Genomic DNA, 24,987 nt, shown 5'->3' with positions numbered 1-24,987 from the left:
TAAATAAATTTATAAAAAAAAAAATGGGCAGAAGAACTGAATAGACATTTTTCCAAAGAAGACATGCAGATGGCCAACAGGCACATGAAAAGATGCTCAACCTCACTGATCATCAGGGAAATGCGACTCAGAACTACAGTGAGCTCTCATCTCACACCTGTCAGAATGACTATTATTGTAGAGTCAAGACGTAACAAGTGTTGGCAAGGCTATGGAGAAAAGGGACCCTTGTGCACTGTTGGTGGGAATGTAAATCGGTGCGGCCACCGTGGAGAATGAATAATTCTTAAAGGTTGCAGCTGCAGAGAGGAGGCCAGTGTCGTTGGGGCACAGTAAATGACAGAGTGGTGTGGGATGAGTGTAGAGAGACTGGCAGAGACCACAGTAAAGTGTGTGGATTTTATGCTAATTATAATGAAAAGCCACTGGAGTATTTTAAGCAGGAAAGTGATAATTTCCGACTTATGCTGTGTGAAAAAGATCACTTTGGCTGCTGTGTAGAGAACTGACTGTCGAGGAAGGAGGACAAGAATGGAATAAAGGAAATTGGTTGGCAGCTGTCACCACAGTCCACGCAGGAGATGGTCTGGGGTACTTGGGCTGTGGGACGAGCAGTGGAGATGGTGAGAAGTCAGAGTCTTCAGGATACAGTTTGGAAGTAGAGCTGATATGACCTCCGGGTGGACTGGGGATGAAGGACACAGATATTAAGGATGAATCCTAGATTTCTTACTTGAGCAATCAAGTGGATGGTGGTATCATTTTCTGAGATGCTGAAGACATCATTGGGATGGAGAAAACATTGGGAAGTGGCAATCAAACATTAAGGTTAGAGTTACAGTTGGGAATCTTTCTTCATTACCTAACTCAAATGAGATGTTGAAAAATATTGTCCCTACTTCCTCATCTCTGATCCGGAGTCCAGACTACTCCACTAAAATTGCTCTTAATCACAATCACCAGTCACTTTCACATTGGTCACTTTTCCATCTTCTTTCTACCTTCTCAGCAGTCAAGACTTTTGATCACTCCCTCATTCTTAAAACGTTTAAAATAGACCACATGGGTAAAGAGGCATTTTCGATTCAGTGCAATCATGTCCCAGATACAAGCTCAAATCTCCCTGTCCTCTAAGATCTGGTCATTAATTGTACACATATGCTATACCCTGGAAAGTCAACTGCCTTACCCCAGATTTCTTTGAATTTCAGAGTGAATTAGTTTGGTTATAAATTGTGTCTCTTCTTCTTCTTGGCTGTCGCCGTGCTACACTATGTCAACGCAGATGGAAACTTAGCTCCTTTTCTTGCTTTGCACAAAGTGAAGCATATATCACCTAAAGTCTTTGGTTTTGTAGCAGATTTTATTGAAAGTTTGATGAGGAGATGAAGGAGATTCACGATGCAGAAATGTAAACAGCTACAGAGTGATTGTATCTCTATTCTTAAAAGTGCTTTGACTATTTTTGAAATTCGGACAGCAGTAATCTGTCAAACTGTCCTGGCTTACTTTTTGTGTTCTCTTTTCTCATTTTTTCAGAAAAAAAAAAAATCCTCCCATTTCTCATGCTTTAAAATTTGACTTTATCCAGCTCCAACCCTTTGTATATCTAAGAGTAGATTGCTGCATTGAAGGGTTGGAGATGTCCTACCTCTGATTAGTTTTTCCTGTTTGTCCCTCCCTAACTCCTTTGTATCTTCCAGAAATCCTTCTAAGTGTCTTGGCCACTGATGACAACTTTCCCTGTTCCCTATTGCTTTTCTAGATTTATTCTTATTTATATATATATCTCCTGCTCTCTATGGGATTGGGAAAGTGAACAGAAAGTAAATGTGTGGCCTCTCAAAGCAGAAGTTATTCTCTGTGCTATAAATGTGCAAACCCTGTGATCCAGCAACTCCACTTCTAGGGATAGATCCTGTGGCCAATTGTATTTTCCAAAGATGTTCAAAGCAGTATCTCCCACCTCACCTGCTCTTCTGCAGTATGACCTTGCCAGGCCCCCTTCAAGGAAATTAGACTTCATTCCTCCTACTCTGGAAAATAAGAATTGACAACCTATTTTTAACTGATGAAAAGTGAGGTAATACACCCATTTTTTAAAACAATGGAACAGTTCCTTTACATGGTGCCTTTAAAACCCATAAAAGAAAGCAGTTATGAATTATCAGAGAAATGCAAATCAAAACTACAATGAGGTGTCACCTCACGTGGGTCAGAATGGCCATCATTAAAAAGTCTATGAATAACAAATGCTGGTGAGGGTGTGGAGAAAAGGGAACCCTCCTACACTGTTGGTGGGAATGTAAGTTGGTGCAGCCACTGTGGAAAACAGTATGGGAGTTCCTCAGAAAACTAAAAATAGAATTACCATATGATTCAGCAGTCCCACTCCTGGGCATATATCCAGACAAAACCATAATTCAAAAAGGTACACGCACCCCTGTGTTCATAGCAACACTATTCACAATAGCCAAGACATGGAAACAACCTAAATATCCATTGACAGATGTACAGATAAAGAAGATGTGGTACATATATACAATGGAATATCACTCAGCCATAAAAAAGAACGAAATAATGCCATTTACAGCAACATGGATGCAACTAGAGATTATCGTACTAAGTGAAGTAAGTGCGACAGAGAAAGACAAATATCATATGATATCACTTATATGTGGAACCTAAAGTATGACACAAATGAACCTATCTAAGAAACGGAATCACGGACATAGAGAATAGACTTCTGGTTGCCAAGGGGGAGGAGGGTGGGAGAGGGACGGATTGGGAGTTTGGGATTAGCAGATGCAAACTGATATATCTAGATGCAAACTGATATATCTAGAATGGATAAACAACAAGGTCCTACTGTATAGCACAGAGAACTATATTCAATAGCCTGTGATAAACCATAATGGAAAAGAATATGAAAAAGAATGTATGTATATGTATAACTTAGTCACTTTGCTGTACAGCAGTAATTAACACAACATTGTAAATCAACTATATTTCAATTTATAAAAATTAAAAAAGAAACTTTTTAAAGACAAAAACAAAAAAGAAAACAGTAATGTTCTATTTTCAAGAGTGCTGCCACAACTTAAACACCAAAACTTGATTTCCACAGAACCTATTCTTCAGTGGAAACTTGGGACTGTAATGACAAAAAACGACATCGGTAAATTATATCCACATGTGGTAGATCTCAAAACGACAAAGTGCCCATGTGCTAATGATGTAGTGTTACTTGGCTTCATTATGAACACAACACTTGATGGTAAGTTTGTGGCTTTATTCAAATTTGGAGGTGGTGTTTTGTATTTTATTACAGTGATGTTTAACTGGCAGTACAAGTTAAACACATAGGCGTAATGGAGTGAAAATGTCTCCTAAAAACACCTAAGAACTTACTCTTCATCACTTTCCCTTGTCTACTTGCTAGTGTGATAAACTTTTTTCTCTGTGACTTTTGGCATGTTACTAGTGACTTTAGTGTCTCTCCAAATTTCCTTGATACTCTGCCCTCTGTTAATATGTTCCTCCCTCCCAGAGATTATTCATTGCATTTCTAATCCATCTTCTATGCCTGCCATATGTGAATAGGTTAAGTTGTTCTAAGGTATCACATTATTTTATTTGTTACACATGTGTTTTTCAGTTACTGTTGTAATATTTAATAGCATCCTTACACATTTCAATTACTAATCATCTTGTTCTAGTTTGTTTTTCTTTTTTTTATTTATTTATTTATTTATTTATTTATTTATTTATTTATTTATTTATTTATGGCTGTGTTGGGTCTTCGTTTCTGTGCGAGGGCTTTCTCCAGTTGCGGCGAGCGGGGGCCTCTCTTCATCGCTGTGCGAGGGCCTCTCACTGTCGCGGCCTCTCCTGTTGCGGAGCACAGGCTCCAGACGCGCAGGCTCAGTAACTGTGGCTCACGGGCCTAGTTGCTCCGCGGCATGTGGGATCTTCCCAGACCAGGGCTCGAACCCGTGTCCCCTGCATTGGCAGGCAGATTCTCAACCACTGCACCACCAGGGAAGCCCTAGTTTGTTTTTCTTAGGTCATTGATGACCTCCTACTCCCCAAATCTAATAAATATGAGGGAAAAAAAGAATTAAAAGATAAGAAACAAAATTTTATTACTCATAGATTATATGTGTATCTATATAAAAATCCAAAAGAATCAACAGACAAACTATCGGAACAAATATGGGAGTGCTATGGAATTGAGGAACATATTAACAATATATAAAAACCACTCCACCAAAGACTAATTAAAGATTATAATTTTTAAAATCCTATTCAGAAAGTAATAAACCCCAATAGGGACCTAGAAATAAACAAAAAACGACTTGCAAGGCCTGTTGTATAGAAATTATAAAACTTTAATGAAGGCTATAAAAAAAAGACTAAAAAAGATATTTTATGTTCATGAACAGGAACTTCTGGTATTGTAAAGATGTTAATTCTCTCCAAGTTTATCAATCAGTTTGATGCAAGTCCAAGAAAAATTACAGCAGTATTTTGTGTGTGTGGAAATTGATAAGCCAATCCCAAAATTCAGGTGGGAGAATAAAGCAACATGAATAACAAACATAATTTTAAAGAAGAATAAAAAGCACAATAGGTTGCCTACCATGACTTATTATAAAGTAATAGATTCAAGCAGTATGCACTTGTATAGGAATAGACAGATAGCCTTGCCCCAGATTTCTTTGAATTCCTAATGTCTTGCAGTCTTTTAGATACCTCTAGCTTGGAGTGCCTGCTTGTGCTGAATTAGTTTAGAGAACCTGTGTCTCTTTTTCCTCTCTCTCAACCAGATGGAAACTCCTTTTCTACCTTTGTTCCACGGATGCCAGGCTAGGGCCCCCTCCTCCTCTCTGTCCAAACCTGCCTTACTTTTGTGAGTCACAGGAAAAGAGCCAGTCTCTGCATCCTGCCACACCCCTGAGAGTCATAGGAGAGACGGGGCAGTCTCGACTCCTTGGGGTCTCACTCACCCGATCACTTCAATGTCTCAAGAAAAGAAACAGTTTGGAAACCTGTTTTTAGATGAAACCACCTTTTCCCCCAGCTGGCCCCCACTGTGCTGAAGCAGAAAATAAGTTCCCACAGTATCAAGCTTAACTAGCAGTTTCTTTGTGAGGCCCTGGTTTGTCCACCCACCGGGTTTCATCCCACATGGAGTTAATGGTGGGAACAGGTATCCAGGAGCCCCATGTGTTCCAGTTTCGACTTATTACCCACCTTTCTCCTCTATGACACTCCTAACGCCATCATGCCTCTCACCCCAGTTCTATGTCACCACCAGAAACCTAAGCCTCCAGGTCACTTATGGTTACTCTATCCCACATACTCTTCTGGACTTCCTTTAAATTCACCCAAACTTCTGTCCCTCTCCATCTACCCAAATCCATTCATTGGAATTTGTGGTCTGTCATCAGCAAATTCCCCTGTACTACTAATCTTTTCTCAGAATGGTCCCTTAACTTTCTTGCCGTAAAGAGTAATCTGGCCACTCCCAGTTAACATTCTTTCCCCTGCGGCCCTCTCACATGTCACATGCCTGAGTCTCAAGGGTCATTGTCCTTGTTCCTTAAGGGCTACTTATTAATAATTACTCCTGTCTTCTCATTCAGAATGCCCAGTTCCTTTGAACTCAGACTTTACTCCCTCTAACTCTTCTTGGTTGGCAGACTATGATGACCTTCCCATCACTCACACTCATTGATGAGTTTAGCGTCTGGACCCCTGCCTTCCTCTCCACCTTATTTTTGTCACTATGTTTGGGGATTTCACCACCCATATGGACCCATGCTTTCAAGGCCTCCTCTCCTCCAATGATCTTTCCTGCATCTTACTTCTGTGGTCATTTTCTTGACCTTGTTGTCTCTGATGTTGTTGCCGTCTCCAAAATCTCCACTACAACCATCTCACACTCTGCCCACTACCTTCTATTCTTTCAGTCTACCCTAGTACTCACACTCTGACATTTCTTTGATTTCATGGAGACTTCAATATGTTGTTTCTACCACTTTTTTCACTCCTCAACGTCCTTAACTTTTTCACCATAATTTTCATAGTCTCTCCTTATAAATACTTCTGTAACTTCTTTGCCCTTCTCTTTCTTCCTTTCCTGCACAATCCCAACTCTCCTTAAAACCACCTCTACGCCACTGGAATAGCAGAATATTACTAGAAAAAAGTTGCACACCAGTCTCACTTTAAAATTCCACCAAGTGGTCTCACTATAAATTCATGATCACAAGTCCCAAGTGGGTACTCAGCACTGCCCAGAAATCCTATCTCTCTTCTCTGGTATGTTTATTTTCCCACTCTGCAAAATGACCTTGTCACACCTCTTCCCACTCCTCAAACACTCTACCTCACCTCCTTTCCTTCTCCGGTCTCAGCTGTGCCTTTAATACTTGATGTAGAAGACTAAGACTGATCGCAAGGCACTCCATCATCGCTCCTGTGCGTGTCTGCCACCCCACTTGCCTTTGTACTTGCGTGCTTTGCCTTCTTGCCTGTTGCATCATGAGAAGTGTCTCTGCTGCTACCAGAGGCCACCCCTCACCCCTCATGTCCTGCATCCCATTCTCCCCCGTCATCTGGAGAACCTTGCTCCTGCATCTGTCCCACAGTTCTCACCTTTCTCTCCTGTATCATCATGCTTTCCCTCTTTACTGGATTAGATGCATTAGCATACAAACATACCCTAAAATCCCCCATCTTAGCCAAAATCTTCATTTATCTCACTTTACCACTATCCCTCATCCCTCTGTTCTGCTTCAGACAAAATGTATGGGAAGAATTTATTGTAGGTGGTGCTACATTTTCCACCTCCCATTTTATCTTTTTTTTTTTTTTTTTTTTTTTTTTTAAATTTTAACCTGTGAGCCTTTTTTTTTTTTTTTTTAATACTTTATTTATTTATTTATTTATTTATTTATGGCTGTGTTGGGTCTCTTAGTTTTCGTGTGAGGGCTTTCTCTAGTTGCGGCAAGTGGGGGCCACTCTTCATCGCGGTGCGGAGGCCGCTCTTCATCGCGGTGCGCGGGCCTTTCACTATCGCGGCCCCTCCCGTTGCGGGGCACAGGCTCCAGACGCGCAGGCTCAGTAGTTGTGGCTCACGGGCCCAGTTGCTCCGTGGCATGTGGGATCTTCCCAGACCAGGGCTCGAACCCGTGTCCCCTGCATTAGCAGGCAGATTCTCAACCACTGCGCCACCAGGGAAGCCCCCATTTTATCTTCATTTCACTGCATATCGGATTGTTGCCATCACTGTTCTGAAACAATTCTTCCCAAGATCACCCATGATCTCCATGTAGCTGATTCCAACAGCCAATTCTTTATCCTCATTCTACTTTCCCTCCCAGCAGAATTTGACACAGTTAACTACTTTATTTCTCCTCAAAACACTTTATTCTCTTGGGTTCTTGACACCACCTTCAGTTACATTTATCTTACCTCATTGATCACTCCTTAGTTTTCTAAGCCTGCTCTTTTGTTGTGACCCCTAAAGTGTCGATGAAATGGGGCTTTGTCCTCGACTCTCCTTCCTTATATAACCAGATTCTCTCTGGGAAACTTAATCCAGTCCTCTGGTAATAATGCCACCTTCAGGCTAATGATCCCTGAATTTGTATTTCTGGTGCTGACTGCTTCCTTGAAACTAAATTCCTATATTCAGTTGTCTGTTTTACAATTCCTCTTGATGTCTAATGAGCATCTCAGCTATAACAAGTCTAAGCCAGAACTCTTGATTCATCTCCCTCTAAAACTGTTCTCCTCCAGTATTCTTCATCCCAATTCATATCCAATTACTCAAAACTAAAATCTAGCGTACACTCTTGACTGTTCTTACTCTGATGGCATTCCAGGACGATGCCACATCCAGTGTCTATCCTCAGTGTGGCCACTTCTCTCCTCTGCTAAAATCTTTGTCAAGTCAGCATTGGTTTTCCACGAGACTAATTCACAGCCTCTTAAGTGGTCTCCCTGTTTCTAAACCCGGTACAACTCACCCTCCATACAGCCACCACAGTGATCTCAAGTGTAAAACAAATCACATCATTTTCCTGCTTCAGACATTCCAGTGGCTTCCCTTTGCCCATTAGAATAAAATCCAAAATCTTTGCAGTGGTCTACATCAGCTTCTGTAACCCTGGGATGCAATTGTGGCCAGTGTGTCATAGAGAGTGGCCTATAACTTAATTTCAGGCTAAAATATCAACCAGAATAAAGCATTTATTTTACTGCTTACTTCTCCATTAAATATTTCTAGACTTTGCAGGAGTCTGGTCATGTGATATGCTGGATACCTATAATCATCCCCACTTAGAATATAGTGTAGTGTTATCTGCAGGACTAGATTTCATGCTTAGAAAGGCACAAGCTTGTCTTTAGCTTCCCTCTTTCTGGAAAAAGTGGATGATGATAACATTTCCTTCTACATCTTTCCCCACACAGAAAAGAGCTGGGAGTTAAAACACACACTTCACAATACGAGTGATCCTACATTCTTCTTTTGGAAACAAAGCATGTGCCTTGGATTATCAGCTCTCTTCAGGCTCCCTCTACCCTCCACCACCCCCATAGTTATGCCCGTTGACTAGACTTCAGATTAATGTTCTGCATTTAAAACACAAAAGACTCGGGACTTCCCTGGCGGTCCAGTGGTTAAGACTCCGTCCTTCCACTGTAGGGAGCGTGGGTTGGATCCCTGGTGGGGGAACTAAGATGCCGCATGCTGTGTGGGAGGCACAGCCAAATAAATAAATAAATAAAACCAAAGAACAGGGCTTCCCTGGTGGCGCAGTGGTTGAGAATCTGCCTGCCAACGCAGGGGACACGGGTTCGAGCCCTGGTCTGGGAAGATCCCACATGCCGCGGGGCAACTGGGCCCGTGAGCCACAACTACTGAGCCTGCGCATCTGGAGCCTGTGCTCCGCAACAGGAGAGGCCGCGATAATGAGAGGCCCGCGCACCGCGATGAAGAGTGGCCCCCACTTGCCGCAACTAGAGAAAGCCCTCGCACAGAAACTAAGACCCAACACAGCCATAAATAAATAAATAAATAAATAAAAAGCTCCATGTAACATAAAAAAAAAAAAAAAACCAAAGAACAAATATTAAAAAAGATAAATAGATAAGAATTTAAAAAATAAATAAAACACAAAAGACTCTAAGCATTCCTAGCTATGGCCAAGGAAAGGTGAGATCAAGGAGCAAAGCGCTTTCAGTATTTCCAACATGCTCAGTCTCCTTTTAATAAGTTCTCATACGTTTTAATAGGTTTAATATTCTCATATTAACAGTTTTTTTTTTTCTATTTTTAAAATCACAAATATTAAAGTAAATCACTTTATAAGTAAATCAAACATACTTTCTTCCCTCTTGGGGTTCACATTTTAATTTTCTTCTTTGGAGTTTTTGTACTGTTGACTATAATTGTATTCTTGAAATAGGAACATATTTTTGCTTAGAAGGATACTTCAGGGAGGAAAAGCTCTTCCTGTACCCTCTTAGGTTATGATTGGGGGCCTACAAATTAACAAAGACATTAACAGGAGAAAAGACATGCAGTTTTTATTAATATTTATATTCACGAGAGTTCACAGAAAAGAAATTCAAAGAAGTGGTTAAACTTGGGGGCTTATATACCATCTTAACAAAGGAAAGGAGTCTAGGCCTCAAGGGACAAGAAATTGTGGAGAAGTGACAAGGAAATATGTGGGTGGACTAATGGGAGATAAGAGTTATTTTAGTAAAGTCTGTTTATGCAAACTCATCTTGGTGTCAACTCCCTGTCTCTGGTGATAAGATTGCTCTCTCTTCTCTTCCTGATACAGAGTGAGGTGGTTAGAAAATGCCCTGCTTTTAGGCAGGCAAGGGGAGGCACAGAACTCTTCCTGCATCAGTTGATTCTCAGTTGCCTCCAGCTCAAAATAATCTTTATGCCAAAGTGCCATATTCTGGGGGTGGAATATTCTGATCCCCTTCAATACAAAACAAAATCCTTAATAATTAGATGGTTGGCTAAACTCCTGTGGTGTAACCCAAGTTACTTTATCTTCCAGTGGTGGGGGAAGTGCGATTCAAACTGAGGGAGGGGAGTTGAGGCAGGGGTGGAGAGTGGGCTGGAAGGTGGGGCAGATGCAGGCTCTGCCCACTAAAGACCTAGCACCTTAGGAGTTGGTTACTCACTTTGCAAAGTTGTGTTGCCTTAATTTCCCTTTTCTCTCATGGTAGGTGTTTACATAGGCCTCAGCTTTTCTGGATTTTGGAATTATGATGATACCACGTGGTATAACCTGACAGACATGGTCTATTCCCAAGTTGGAGAAGGTAATTCCTCTAACAGTGCCTTCATCTTCAGCATTTCCTTTACATCAACACTTGATGGATATTTATGAAATGTCTTTGCTTTGCTGAGGACATCACTTTTTCCTTACTTTTTAACCCATGGTATGATTTCTTCCTTTAGAACACACAGAGCTTTCCATGGTGGATATGGTTTTAACAAATCATTTTTTAGTTATCCTCACCTCTTTGGGTCTTTTTATAAGTGGAGATCTTCGCTATCCATCCTCCTCTGTCTTAATGGTAGGTGAATTGCTCTGTAACTAATAATTAACCTTAAATATCTTCTGTGACATAAAGTAGAAATAGTGGATACTTGAGTTATGTGTGGTGTATCTTAGAACCAAAATGCTTCTTCCTTTTAAAAAACGTAAAAGCGTAATATAGTGACTTTTTCCTTTGCCTTATAGTGTTGAATATATCATTTGGAAATGGTGCTAGCTTTATTGCTATACAAATTTATGAGACGTTTCAAATAATTCATATAGGAAATACCCTATATACTTATAAATAGTCATATATGTTCCCAAAATGCTTTAAGGTACAAAAAGCCAGATATAGTATTACAAAATAGCATAAATTAAAATTATGTCCTTCTGATGAGTTTTTTCTTTTTATTCTTAAATGGCTATATCAAAGCTTCAACACCATGTTTTTTGTTTTAAAGTGCTTCCTCAGCTTCTGCTTTGTCACTCCCATCTGCTCCAAAATAAAGCATTGAAAAGAGACATTAATAAATAAATAAATAAAGTAATTAAAAGTAAGTTTTGGGATTGAGAGAAGGGAAATCAGTTCTTAAATATGTTAATAAATAGCTCTCAAAATGACCTCAACAGAAATAAGAACAGTAATAAAGACTTAGGAACAGTAGGAGAAAAGATTGGGGAAGTGTAGAAGGGATGATTGTATTGGTTAAGAAATAGTTATTTCTTATACATGGTAATTATTACCTTTTTTCAAGGTTCACGAATATTCACAACCTTCCTTCTTCCTCATTATCTCTAAGAAAGTATCATTTGTTGCTCAGACAGCTAATAGATCTGGCCTTTTATGTGCTTATCATGTGGTTGCTAAAGAAGAGAGTTGAAACAGCCAGGAGCGTGACCTGAGGTCAAAGCACAGAGAATTAGGTGTGGGCTGTACATCCTGGGGGCCTGGTCTAGGGGCTGTACTGGGCTGGGCAGAAGACAGAGTGGCCATGAAGAAAATAGTGGGATAAGGATGTGCCTTCCTAAACCCCAGTCGGTGGCCGACCTAGTTTCTTCCTATACACTTCCTAACTCCTCCATTTAAATCATTAAAAGGTGGGGTTTTGGTCTCAGATCCTTTCTGGAATTAAGTTAAAGTATAAATAAATTAATCAAATGGTGAAACAAGGCAAAGACTGAGGGGAAAATCTCCAAGACACGGTGCAAACTACTTAAGAAGCTGGTTTTAGTGTTTGATACTCCTAACTGCTGGGATATAAAAAACATCATCTCCTTTAGTATAATTTAATTTGCTGTTTTGTTATGCCTTCTGATTTACAAGCAAAGATTAAAATTCCTTTTTTTCTTTCTTCTAGTTCTCAAGGGCAGACTTCTGTGGTTTTGAAAGGGTAAGAAGCTTTCAGTTTCCAAGGGTTGGTTAAAATATATGTGTTTCCTTAGTGACCTAAGAGATGAGGTGCAAGACAAGAATTCATAATATAGATTATTATTGCTGATACTATAATATTATTTACAGTTTGAACTAAAAACACGTATTTCCAATAACCATTAAGCAATGATATCCCCTTCTGTTTCAAAGGAGGAAAAGCCCCTTCTTTGTCTCTGAGGTGGTCCCCACCCCATCTTTATACGTTCTGTCCAGGATTGCTGTGGTTGTTCAGTGCGTTCTGCACAAGGACACCCAGTTGAAAAGATAGAGCCGAAATATGGCTAACACTTGACTCCCCAGTCCGCTTACCCCCCACCTCCGTGTGGGTCTGTGCCTACCTGGAGAAAGGGGCACTCTTTCTTTTTCATTTTTTATAAATTTATTTATTTTATTTATTTATCTTTGGCTGCCCTGAGTCTTCGTTGCTGCGTGCGGGCTTTCTCTAGTTGCGGCGAGCGGGGCGGGGGCTACTCTTCGTTGCGGTGCGCGGGCTTCTCACACGGTGGCTTCTCTTGTTGCGGAGCATGGGATCTAGGTATGCGGGCTTCAGTAGCTGTGGCACACGGGCTTAGTTGCTCCACCGCAGCATGTGGGATCTTCCTGCACCAGGGGTCGAACCCGTGTCCCCTGCCTTGGCAGGCGGTTTCTTAACCACTGTGCCACCAGGGAAGTCCCGGGGTGCTCTTTCTAATTTGATACAAGTACCATGTAAACTCTGATTCTACAGCTCTGATTCTGGATTTTGTTCCATCAGTTACCTCCCCTCTCTGTTACAAGGTCAAGTTCTGAGATTCAACTAAGTCATTCCCATCAACATATAAGCATGCTTTAGTTTGGAAAGCACAACAAAATTATGAGCATTTCTAGCCTTTTGCCATGTCTCCTCCCCATTCTGTCCTCATACAGGCCTGTGGGCACACACTCACCTGTGCATACACACGCACACTCACTCAGACTGTCTAAAGCAAAGGGGCACTTATTTCTCAGGAAACAAAAGGAACTGACTTCTTGCTGTACTGATTGGAAGAAATGTGAAGCTGAGAACTGGGAAGGCCAGGTAGGCAAAACTGATTTACATCAGAAAGAGCAAGGGAGAAAACTGTCAAGAGAGAGTTCCAAACCTAGCTAAACTATATTATTCAAGAATGAGGGTGAAGAAAAGAAATTGTCACAGATAAGACATCAGGAGAGCTTACTATCCAGAGACTCCTGTGAAGGAGTGGGATGCCAGAAATAAAGACAGAACTAGAAATGTAAGCTGTAAGTGAGGCAGGAACCTTGTTTGTGCTTTTTACCAGACCTAAGCCTGCCCTTCTTTTTTTTTTATAGCTGCAAATATTCCATTGTGTGAACTTAACCAGAGTTTACTTAGCCTGTCTCCTATTGATGGATACTTGGACTAACCTCATCAGACTTTAGGTTTCATGTCAAGAACTATCCTATTTACTATTGTATGCTATTATTAGGCTGCCTTGTAGATAGGCTGTCTCAATAAATATTTGCAGAATCCATGAGTGAATAAATGAAGACGGACAGGAGTCCAGTCTTGGACAAGCTTAGTAGCCATGCAGCATGGAACTTTGAGCAGTCATATACCTCTCTGGGCCTCAATTTCTTCATTTTAAGATGGGCATGACAATATCTACGTCTTAGAGGTGAAGTGATTAAATAACATTACATAAGAAAAACCTCAGCCTGGTTCAGAATCAAAGTAGCAACTTTAAAAAAAAAAAAAAAGCTGGGTTTTCTCCCCAAACAGATAGTCAGAAACTTCTGAAGGCAAATGACAGAAACCAAACTAAAACTGATTTTAGCGAAGGAGAGGAAGTTGTTGGCTCATGTGAACAGGGAATTCAAGGAGTGAATGAATCCAGCTTCCAGACATGACTGGATTTAGTGCCTAACAGATGTCCGTCCGACCCTGTCTTCTCAGCATTTGAGTCTGCTTTCCTCTACATTAGCTTCATTCTCAGTGGGTTTTCTCCAATTGTCAGGAAGAATAGCCACCAGGTTTATGTGCCATCAGTTTAGCACTCCCCACAGGAATAAAGTATCTCTTTCCCCATGGTTCTAGCAAGCCTCAGGGCCGACTCATTAACCTGAGTTGGATCCTGTGTGTATTCCTGACCCATCTTTGTGACTCTAAATCAGGCCTGGGGCATGAGCTCATCCTTGGAATAAAGTCAGCCTGATCAGATTAAATTATCCCCAAGGATATTCACTGGACTATTACGGGTTTTATTCCAGGTAGGAAAAAAAAAAAAAAAAAGAAGGAATCTAAAGAGTAAAAAAGGAATCAGGGCCCGATAAAGATTCTATACTAATTGCCCAGATAGAATCATGATAATTATGGCATCCTGAAAAACTGAAGATTTATATGAGAACTCAAAAGGCTCATTTGATACAAAACCATAGGTTGAAATTCAAATAAATTATTGTCCACTCCATTTTAAAAGGCTTTTTTGTTTATTCAGCAGTTTTATCAAGATATAATTCACATAGCATAAAATTCACCCACTTAAAGTGTACAATTCAATGGCCTTTAGTATATTCACAGAGTTGTGCAAGCATCACCACAATCTATTCTAGAACATTTTAAAGGCTTTTAATGCACAGATTATGCAGATTTTATTACTGGTCTTTAAAAATGTAAGAAGGTCTTCCTTTTGTCTCAACAATAATATGAGAGTCAGAATCTGCCTATGTTGACTAAAAAAAAAAATACACAACCTGAAAGCTGAGTTATGTTTTATTCAGTGGACAAAACTGAGGACATAAGCCTGGGACACAGACTCTCAGATAGCTCTGAGAGACTGCTCCTAAGAGGTAAGGGAGGAGGAAGATATTTAGGAGTTTTTGCAACAAAGACCAGGTAATCGGAACATCAAAAGATGACTGTTAATTAAAGAAAACCAGATATCTCAAGTTAAGGAATTTAGTCCTTTTTCTATGTACGGGAAGATGCAAGAGTCTGGGCTCCCTGAAATCATTCCTTTGATGTGCACCTCAGCTATCTGGGGCCAGTATCCTGTGCTTTGTCATCCTGAGTCTCCTCAGGGTGCATCCTTGGGGGGTGGCTGCAGTGACTGAGGGCTTGGCAGTGGGCAGCTCATTTGTCTCTGTCCTGAGTTCCCTCAGGGCTCACCATCGGAGTGGCTGTAGTGGCTTGATGGCTGCAACATCCTTTGTTTACTGATATGGCAGGCAACATTTTTTCATTGACACCTATTACAAAACCGTCTCAAATTCTTGCATATAATTCATATCCAACATATATAATCTCACCTTCTTGGAAGCTTCTCCCATATGACCAGTTTTTCAAAACCTGTATTTTTGTGGCTTTTTTTCTTATTGCTTCTTGCTGCTGTCAGGCCTCTGGGAAGTCTCCTTAAACCTAGCTGCAGCTGAAGGAGAATAAAAGATAAGCATGTGACCCATTTTAACTGTAATGAAAGATCAGCAGCTCCTGAGAGCCTCGGAAAGACAGCTCATAGAGAGTAGCGTCTTCCATTAACATATGCCAATCATGCGAAATTTCTTTTTATTCCTTTTTTGTGTGTTGTTCAAAAAGCATATTCTTGTTTCTTGTCCTCATTCCACGAACTTTTATTTTGCTGCCATACAGTTTTTCTTCTTTTATTTGCCTCACATTCCTGAACTATTGAACTTTTAAAATTTCTTATAAGTTTTTCTATTTTTACATCTTAAGGCTACATATTGCCTAAATGACATTTTTGTTTATTTATGTAGGTTGACTACATCAAAGGAAAACTGTGGTATAATGAAAGATGTTTTGCTAACAGAGAACATTTTGAAGGTAAATTTTAGTTAAAGAACTATTAATAAGCTTTTGTCAACATAGCTAGCATATATAGATTAGATAAAATGAAATAAAATAAAAACAGAATTAAATATAAAGATAGGTTTGTTTTGTATAAGTTAATGGCCTAAAACTGGGGGGAAAATTAGTTTAAATCTGATACAATAGGCATGCCCTGTTGTAAGTGCAAGAAGATTGTATTGTAAATGATACAATTAAATTGTATCATTTAATTAGTGATACGTTTAAAAATATAGATGCTACTTATAATTTCTGTACCTTTATATTTTATAGTTGATTATGTTACTATCACCTTTGAGAGAAACAGGACCCTAAGTGAGGTATGGTATTAAATATTTTAAAAAGTAAGAAATTTTATTGTTCATGATTTCACAGGTTGTTATTAATCTAAAAAATGGCAATTCCATAGACTCAAAAGCTTAACAATCACCCTTTGCTCCCAGTGGTGCCTGTACTTAGATTTAATGGTAATTACCTAATTATGTTAAATCTTGACCCACACAGTGGTTCTAGAAAAACAATTCATGCCAGAAAGGGATGCATATCCCCCAGAAGAGAAGCACAGGCATTAAAGATATATCACTATTATTTGTGGCCAGTCATGACAACACAATTAGTGTTGTTCATTAGTTTATTTGCCTACAAGAACTAATTAGGACTTTTATAGTTCAAGAATGGCATTAACTTTTCCTTTCTCTTTTTGTAGGCAAGCTCTTGTTTTTATAGTAAAGAACCATTTCTTGAATGGTTACCTTGCTTACCCCCCATTTCAAAAGGAATGAAAACTATTCTTTCAACTGTGGTAACATTTCTTGTTGACCAAGAACAAAGTTCTGGAGTCTACCTCTTCCATAACCAGGTAGGCCTTATAGCCCAGAGGTGATTGCTCTTGACACCACAGTAGTGAAAATTTACCTTTGCAAAACTTATTTCCAAGTTCTTTTTATCTTTGACAATAGAAGGTGATAAAATTGGCTACAGTGAAATTATTTATGGTTAACAATATAGTTTGATACTTTATAGATGTCTTGCCTCTTATTGTCATTCAGTTTGATGAAAATGGAAAATACAGCGCTGTTTGTGTAGTAATGCTTCTTTGCTTATTCTTCAGGAGAATGTAAGCTGAGTTTGGTCTATATAAATTTAAGTGTCTGTAAAATGGTTAGTTTAAGTGAACAAAAAGTGGAACTAGCCCTAGCCTCATGATTTTAGGGGAGAAAAAAAATAATTCTCCTCTACCCTCTTATGTTCAATTTTTGGGGCCCTGCAAATTAAACTGACAAAAGACAGATTAACAGGAGAAAAGAAAACAATTTATTTATGCATGCAGTGCACATACGTGTGGGTGAAAGTCAGTGATGAATAATTCAAAAGGTAGTTAAAATTTGGAGGTTATATGCCATCTTAATAGTTTAAGGGGTTGAGCGAGAAAGGTACTTAAGGGAAAACAAATGAAAAGATAACGGTTTACAGGAGAACAAACAGGAGATAAGGAAGTTTGTGAGGTTTGTTTGTACAGGTATGCGTGGTCTTTCCGGCTCCTTCAGGGCCATAAAACTCCCCTGGGAAGGGATTTGGGGTAGGTTTTGTTCACATTCTGCCTTCTGGGAGTCGATCTGCTCTGAAGAGGAATTAATGGCAGCCTTTTATCCCAGAAGTTGCTGCTTTTAGTCAGATAATGGAAGGATTTTGTCTGCATCTCTTGAATCTCAAATATCTTCAGCTTAAAATAATCTTTATACCAAAGTGGCATGCCTTGGGGGTGCATATTCTGATCCCCTTCAAAATCATGATCTGACAGAATTGGAGTGTGGCCTAGGCATCCACACTTTTAAAAAGTAGTTTGACATTATAGTTATGAGCATGGGCCTTGGAGTCTGTTGAGTTCAGTAATGATTCTACAATAAATCCCCCCATGACATTTATTATTTAATAATAATAATTAAATTATTATTAATTAAATTATTATTATTAAATAATAAATGGGAAAATTATTTAATCTCCTTTACTTCATGTTCAACATCTATAAAATCGACATATATGGTGGGGGGACGCAGAGTAAAGAGATACCAGTAGTTGCTAATCCTTCCTATTCTATGCTGTGTTAATGGTTTTGTGCCTATCTTAATCCAAATCCAAGTAACAAGAAACTCTAAAAATTGTAACATAGACTAGTACTATTGGTGGAAAAATTCTTATGATTTGCTTCTGCTTTGTTTATCTATTTCTAGAAAAAAACCACTGTCTCTGTGAGGATCCTAAAAAACAACAAACCGAGATTAATACAAAAATTTCCACTTTTCTTATTTCCTTCATCATTTTCTTCTCCTGTTGGAATGATATTCCACCCACGAAGCCATTTTCTGTATGCTTATGGTAATCAGGTGTGTATGAAACTTCACACTCTAGTATAGATGTAAATCATTCACTTGCTCTATGCTGAGTGATTATACATCAAGTAAAGAACAGAGTCACTCTGATGGTCAGGGAGGTGGAAAGCCTGATGAAGAGAGAATGAGAGGAGAGGAATTAGTGACAGTGAATACAAACAAATCTTTTGCAAAGTTTTGCTGAAAAGTGGAGCACGGAATTGTAGCAGTGTTTGAAGAAAGAAAGGTCAAAAGAAGAGTTTTTTTAAAGATAGGAGGAATTACGTTGTGTGCTTATGGGACTTATTTGGTAGAGAGGAAAAGCTGACGATGCAGGAAAGAGAGAAAAGAAATTGCTGGAGTGACATTTCTAAAGAGGTGAGAGGAGATGAGGTCTATGAACTAGTGGAGAGATTGGCCTTAGGAGCACAGACAGTTGTTCTATAGTAACGGGAGGAAGGAAGGATTTTCGGGTTCAAAAGCTGGTAGGCAGGTGGGTAGCTATGGTAATGGAAGGTGTGGGAATTTATCTTCTATTTTCTCAACAAAAATCAAAGTTATTGTTTACTAGTGAGGATGGAGGAGGAATGTTGAGGGGTTGAGGAAGGAGAGAACAGAATAAAATAGTTGCCTAGGAAGATGGGAGAATGAATTGACTAAGGTAATCCAATATGATTGCTTGAGCTTTGTGCTCATGAATTCAACATGTGACCAGTTCAGCATTATCAAATGTTCTTTTCCACATTCAACTGTGGAAAAGGCAGGGGTTTGTATTAACCACAATACAACAGTTTCTTGGAGTTCTACCAAGAAATTATTAAGAAGTGAAAAAGTATACAGAGGGGAATGCAATAAGACAAAGAAAAAAAATTAAGAAATCAAAGGCATGAATATTAAAAAGTAGCGAACAAAATCTATTTACTTGCAGAAGATCTGATTGTCTATATAGAAAATCTAAAAGATACATACAAATTACTAAAACAAGATGGGAGTTAAAGTTAAACTAGGCAGGAGGTAAAGTCAATCTCATTTCTGTACACGAACAACAATAAATTTGAAAACATAATTTTTAAGACACTATTTACAATAGCAGAAACAAAGCAAAACAAAACAGAAATACACAAACAAAAACTATAAAGTACCTAAGAATAAATCTAAGATTTCTAAGACCTATATGTAGAAAATTATAAACTTCACTGAAGGACATTTAAAACTTTATAAAGAAATGAACATAAACATGCTTGTGGACAAGAAAACTTGACTATTAATATCAATTCTTCCTTAAATTAATCTGTAGATCTAATACAACTCTAATCAAGATCCCAAGATTTGTTGTGGAGTTTAAGTTGACTCTAAAATATATATGGTATATGTCAATTATACCTCAGTTAAAAAATTTTTCAAGTAAAGCAAAAAGAAAAAAAATAATTATACATGGAAAAACAAAAGACCAAGAGTAACCAAGACACTCCTGAAGAAGAATAAGGGGGAGGGACTTGTATTACCAGATATTAACACTATTTTAAAAGTTGTAACAATTTTGGTAATGCAGTTTTGGCCCAGGAATAGACAAATTGACCAACGGGATAAAATAGCCCACAAGTAGACCCATGCAAATCTAGAATATTGATAGAGGCCAAAGTGACATCACAGGGGGAAATAAGAGACTGTTCAAAATGGGATGGGAAGTTTGGTTATACATATGGAAACTGTTGAAATATATCCCCACATTGCAACATACATCAAGCTCAAGTCCTGACAGATTACTAATTTAAATATCAAAACTTTTAGAGGGAAAAAAATGAATATCTTTCTGAACTCAGTGTGGGAAAGCATTTTAAAACAAGACTAAAAAAACAATAACCATAAAAGAAAAAGAGAACTTCACCTTCATTAAAAAGAAGAATTCTGGCTCAGCAAGATGGCAGACTAAGAAGCTTCAGGCCATTGCTCTTCCACAGAGGCACTGAGTTAGCAACAATATACAGATCAGAGTACCTTTACAAGAACTTTAGAGACCAGTTGAGAAGCTACAGCACTCAGACCAACATAAAACCAAAAAAGGATTCTAACAAAGGGGTGGGAAAATTTGCAGTGTGTGCCCATCTGTCCTGCCCCCATTCAATTTAGCATGGCACAACCAGGAAGAAACCTCCCACACCAGGGATCCTCCCTTGGAATAGAGACAGAAGAGTGGACCTTGTGTCCAACATTCTGGCTTGTCTGGGGGCTGCTCAAGGGACTGGTTTCTGTCTTGCCTAACTCAGAACACTGATGCGACATGCAGCATTGTTTGGAAACTGCTGAAAAGGGGGAGTAATATTGACAAGATGGCAGGCTAGGAAGTTTCAGACCCTCACTTTCCCCCAGAACCACAAAGATAGCAATATACAAACCAGCATACCTTTGCAAGAACTCTACAGGCCTGTTGAGAAGCTACAGCACCCAAACCAAGCTAAAACCAAGAAGGGATTCCAGCAAAAGGGATAGAAAAACTTGCAACATTTTGCACATACATCCATGCCTCTCCTCCTATTTGACTTAGTGCAGCACAACTTGAAGGAAACTTCCCACACCAAGAATCCTCCCTCAGGACAGAAACAAAAGAGCTAACAGTGCATCCAATGTTCTGGCAAGACCAGGGGCTGCCTGACAGACTGGAATCTGTCTCACTTGACTGAAAGCACTGATGGAACTGGCAGCCTTGTTTGGAAACTGCTGAAAACAGATATGATCACTGCAGCACATTAGAATTGCAGTTCTGCAGGCAGATGCCAGCGGCAGCAAGAGCTTATGGGCTTCTGAGAAGAAGCAGGGATAAGCAGTTTAGGGAATTTGAGACAACTAAAAGCACAGAACAAGCCAGAGAAGGCACATCCTCAGAAAAGATTTCAGAGGTCCTAGAATCTCTAACTGGGCAGATTGGTAGAGGTCTGCATAAAGCCAGTCCATAAAAACTGGAAATGTGGTTGCTTTATCTGATGCCCAAGTCTCAAAACAACAACAGCAACATCAGAAGGCATACAAAGAAACAGGCATACATGATCCAATCAAAGGAACAAAATAAAACTCCAGAAAATGACCCTAAAGAAATGCAGATCTATGAGATGCCTGACAAAGAATTGAAAACCACTGTCATAAAGGTGCTCAATGAGTCAGACAAGAACACAGATAACTAAGAGAAATCAGGAAAATAATGCATGGACAAAATGAGAATATCAAAAAGAGATAGAAATCATTTTAAAAGGTCAAACAGAAATTCCAGAACTGAAAAATACAATAACTGAACTGAAAAACTCACTAGACAAGTTTAATAGCAGACAAGATCAAGCAGAAGAAAGAATCAGCAAATTGAAGAGAGGTTATTTGAAATCATCAAGTCAGAGGAGCAAAAAGAAAAAAGAATGAAGAAAAGTGAAGAGAACCTCAGGAATTTACAGATACTATCAAATGGACGTACATATGCATTATGGGAGTCCCAGAAGGTGAAGAGAGAGAGAGAAAGGGACACAGAGCTTATTTAAAGAAATAATGGTCAAACACTTCTCAAATTTGAGGGGGAAAATGGACATACACATTAAAGAAATTCCAATCAGAATAAGTCCAAAGAGACCAACACTGAGACACATTATAATCAAACTGTCAAAAGTCAAAGACAGAATCTTGTAAGCAGCAAGAGAAAAGTGGCTTTGTCACATACAAGGGAACTTTCATAAAATTATCAGTGGATTTCTCAGCAGAAGCAGTGCAAGCCAGAAGGGAGTGGGATGATATATTCAAAGTGCTGAAAGGGAAAAAAAAAACCCAAAAAACTGTCAATCAAGAATACTGTATTTGGTAAACTGTCATTCAAAAATGAAGGGGAAATTAAGATTTTTCCCAGATAAACTAAAGCTGAAGGAGTTCATTACAACTATACCTGCTCTGCAAAAAAAATGCTGAAGAGAGTCCTGCAAGACAAAACTAAAGGATGCTAGATAGCAACATGAAGTCACATGAAAATAAAAAGTTTTGCAATAATATAAAAACATGGACAAATACAGTAACTTGTATTAATGTTATTTTGGTGCATAAGTTCACTTTTAATTCTTGTATAGGATTTACATGAGAAAAATATTTTTAAAACTATAAATATGTTAACAAGTATATAATATAAAAGCATGTAATTTATGACATCAATAACATAAAGTGTGGGGGCGGAGCTGCATAGGAGGTGATTTTGTATACAGTTGAAGTCAAGTTGTTATCAGATTAAAAATAGAATGTAATATTTTATGTAATTGCAGTGGTAACTACAAAGAAAAATATATATGTGGAATATATACACAAGAACACAAGAAGGAAATCAAAGCATGTCACTACAAAAAAAAAAAACAAAAAACACAAAGGAAGACAGTAAGAGAGGAAAGGAGGGACAAAAAGCTACAAGATATATGAAACAATAAATAAAATGGTAATAGTAAATCCTTCCCTGTCAGTAATTATTTTACATTTAAATAGACTAAATATCCCAATCAAAAGACATAAATTAGCTGAATGGATTTAAAAAAAAAAACAGGATGCAATTATATTCTGTCTACAAGAGACTCACTTTAGATCTGAGGACATGGGCTGAAAACGAAAAGATTGAAAAAATATTTCATGCAAATGGTATCCAAAAGATCAGGGATGGCTATACTATTTTGTAATCATACAAAATAGACTTTAAGTCAGAAATCATTACAAGAAACAAAGACATTATATAAGAATAAAAGGTCAATTCACCAAGAAGATATAACCATTATAAATATTTATGCATGAAACATCAGAGCAAACCTTGAAATATAAATATGAAGCAAACTTTGAAAGAATGAAGGGAGAAATCGATAGCAACATAATCATAAGAGACTTCATACTCCACTTTCAATAATGGATAGAACAACCAGACAGAAGATAAATAAGGAAACAGAAGATTTGAACAACACTGTAGACCAATTGCACCTAACCGATGTGATCAGAATACTGCACCCAGCACCTGCAGAATAAATTCTTCTCAAATACACACAGAACATTCTCTAGGATAGATCATATGTGAGGCTACAAAACAAGTCTCAACACATTTAAAAAGATTGAAATTATACAAAGTATATTTTCCAATCACAGTGGAATGAAACTAGAAGTCAATAGAAGGAAAACTGGAAAATCCACAAGTATGTGGAAATTAACACATTCTTAAACAACCAGTGAGTCAAAGAGGTAGTCATAAGGGAAATCAGAAAATACCTTGAGAAAGTTAAAATGAAAACAAGACATATTGCAGCACTATTTACAATAGCTGAGACGTGGAAGCAACCTAAATTTCCATCAACAGGTAAATGAATGAATAAAGAAGATGTGGTGTATATATACACAATAGAATACTACTCAGCCATAAAAAATAATGAAATAATGTCATTTGCAGTAACATGGATGAACCTAGAGATTATCATACTAGATGAAGTAAGCCAGACAGAGAAAGATAAATATCATATAATATCGCTTACATGTGGAATCTGAAAAAAAAAAAAAAAAGGATACAAGTGAACTTATTTCAAAAACAGAAAGAGACTCACAGACATAGAAAACAAACTTATGGTTACCAAAGGGGAAAAGGGGGTGAGGAGAGGGATAAATTAAGAGGTTGGGATTAACACATATACACTACTATATATAAAACAGATAAACAGGACTTACAGTCTAGCACATGGAACTATACCCAGTGTTTTGTAATAACCTATAAGGAAAGAGAATCTGAAGAATATATATATGTATAACTGAATCGCTGTGCTGTACACCTGAAACTAACATGATATTGTAAATCAACTATACTTCAATGAAAAATAAAAAATAATCTGTGAAAAAAAACCTTACAGGATGCAGCAATAACAGTACTAACAGAGAAGTTTATAGCTATAAACACATATTAAAAAGAAAAATCTCAAATTAACAACCTAATTTTATGACTTAAGGAACTAGAAAAAGAAGACCCACCAAACCAAAGCTAGCAGATGGAAGGAAATAATAAAGACTAGAGAAGAGATAAATGTAATCAAGAATAGAAAAATAGGAAAAAAAGCAATGAAATTGAGCTGCTTTATTGACGGGCCTTAGCTAGATTAACTAAGAAAAAGAAGACAACTAAAATTGAAAGAGGGGACATTACAATTGATGCCACAGAAATAAGGAGGATATGAGAATATTATGAACAGTTGTATGCTAACAAGCTGGATAACCTAGAAGAAATGGGTAAATTCCTAGAAACATACAACCTCCTAATTCTTAAGTTGTGAAGGCATAGGAAATGTGAACAGACCAATAACTAGTTAGGAGATTGAATCAGTAATCAAACCTCCCAACAAAGAAAAGCCCAAGACGGGATGGCTTCATTGGTGAGTTGTTCCAAATATTATATTTAAAGAAGAATTAACACCAATCCTCCTCAAACTCATACCAAAAAAAATGAAGAGGAAGGAACACTTCCAAGGTCATTCTATGATGCCACCATTATCCTGATACCAAAGCCAGACAAGGATACTACAAGAAAGGAAAACTAGAGACCAAATCCCTAGAAAACACTGATGCAAAAATTCTCAACCAAATACTAGGAAACTGAATTCAACAGCACATTAAAAGGATTATACATACCATGACCATGTGGGATTTGTTCCTAGAACACAGAGATGGTTCAACATATGAAACTGATCAATGTAATAATACACCACATTAACAGAATGAAAGAAAAAA

General features: G+C 38.3%; 1 protein-coding gene across 1 annotated transcript in view; it reads left to right on the top strand.

Moving 5' to 3' along the window:
- CATSPERB (cation channel sperm associated auxiliary subunit beta) overlaps window positions 1-24,987 on the top strand; it is a 138,279-nt gene that overhangs the window by 44,733 nt on the left and 68,559 nt on the right. Inside the window, exons 7-15 of the mRNA XM_059915818.1 lie at window positions 3,128-3,277; window positions 10,267-10,362; window positions 10,502-10,620; window positions 11,942-11,974; window positions 15,766-15,832; window positions 16,130-16,176; window positions 16,563-16,715; window positions 17,231-17,233; window positions 18,088-18,240. Of these exons, the coding sequence (XP_059771801.1) occupies window positions 3,128-3,277; window positions 10,267-10,362; window positions 10,502-10,620; window positions 11,942-11,974; window positions 15,766-15,832; window positions 16,130-16,176; window positions 16,563-16,715; window positions 17,231-17,233; window positions 18,088-18,240 (821 nt within the window). The remainder of the gene's footprint in view (window positions 1-3,127; window positions 3,278-10,266; window positions 10,363-10,501; window positions 10,621-11,941; window positions 11,975-15,765; window positions 15,833-16,129; window positions 16,177-16,562; window positions 16,716-17,230; window positions 17,234-18,087; window positions 18,241-24,987) is intronic.

The sequence above is a fragment of the Balaenoptera ricei genome, chromosome 2 (assembly GCF_028023285.1).
Source record: "Balaenoptera ricei isolate mBalRic1 chromosome 2, mBalRic1.hap2, whole genome shotgun sequence".
Taxonomy (NCBI): domain Eukaryota; kingdom Metazoa; phylum Chordata; class Mammalia; order Artiodactyla; family Balaenopteridae; genus Balaenoptera; species Balaenoptera ricei.
Note: the sequence above shows the minus strand (reverse complement) of the source record. Positions and strands in the feature narration are given on the sequence as shown.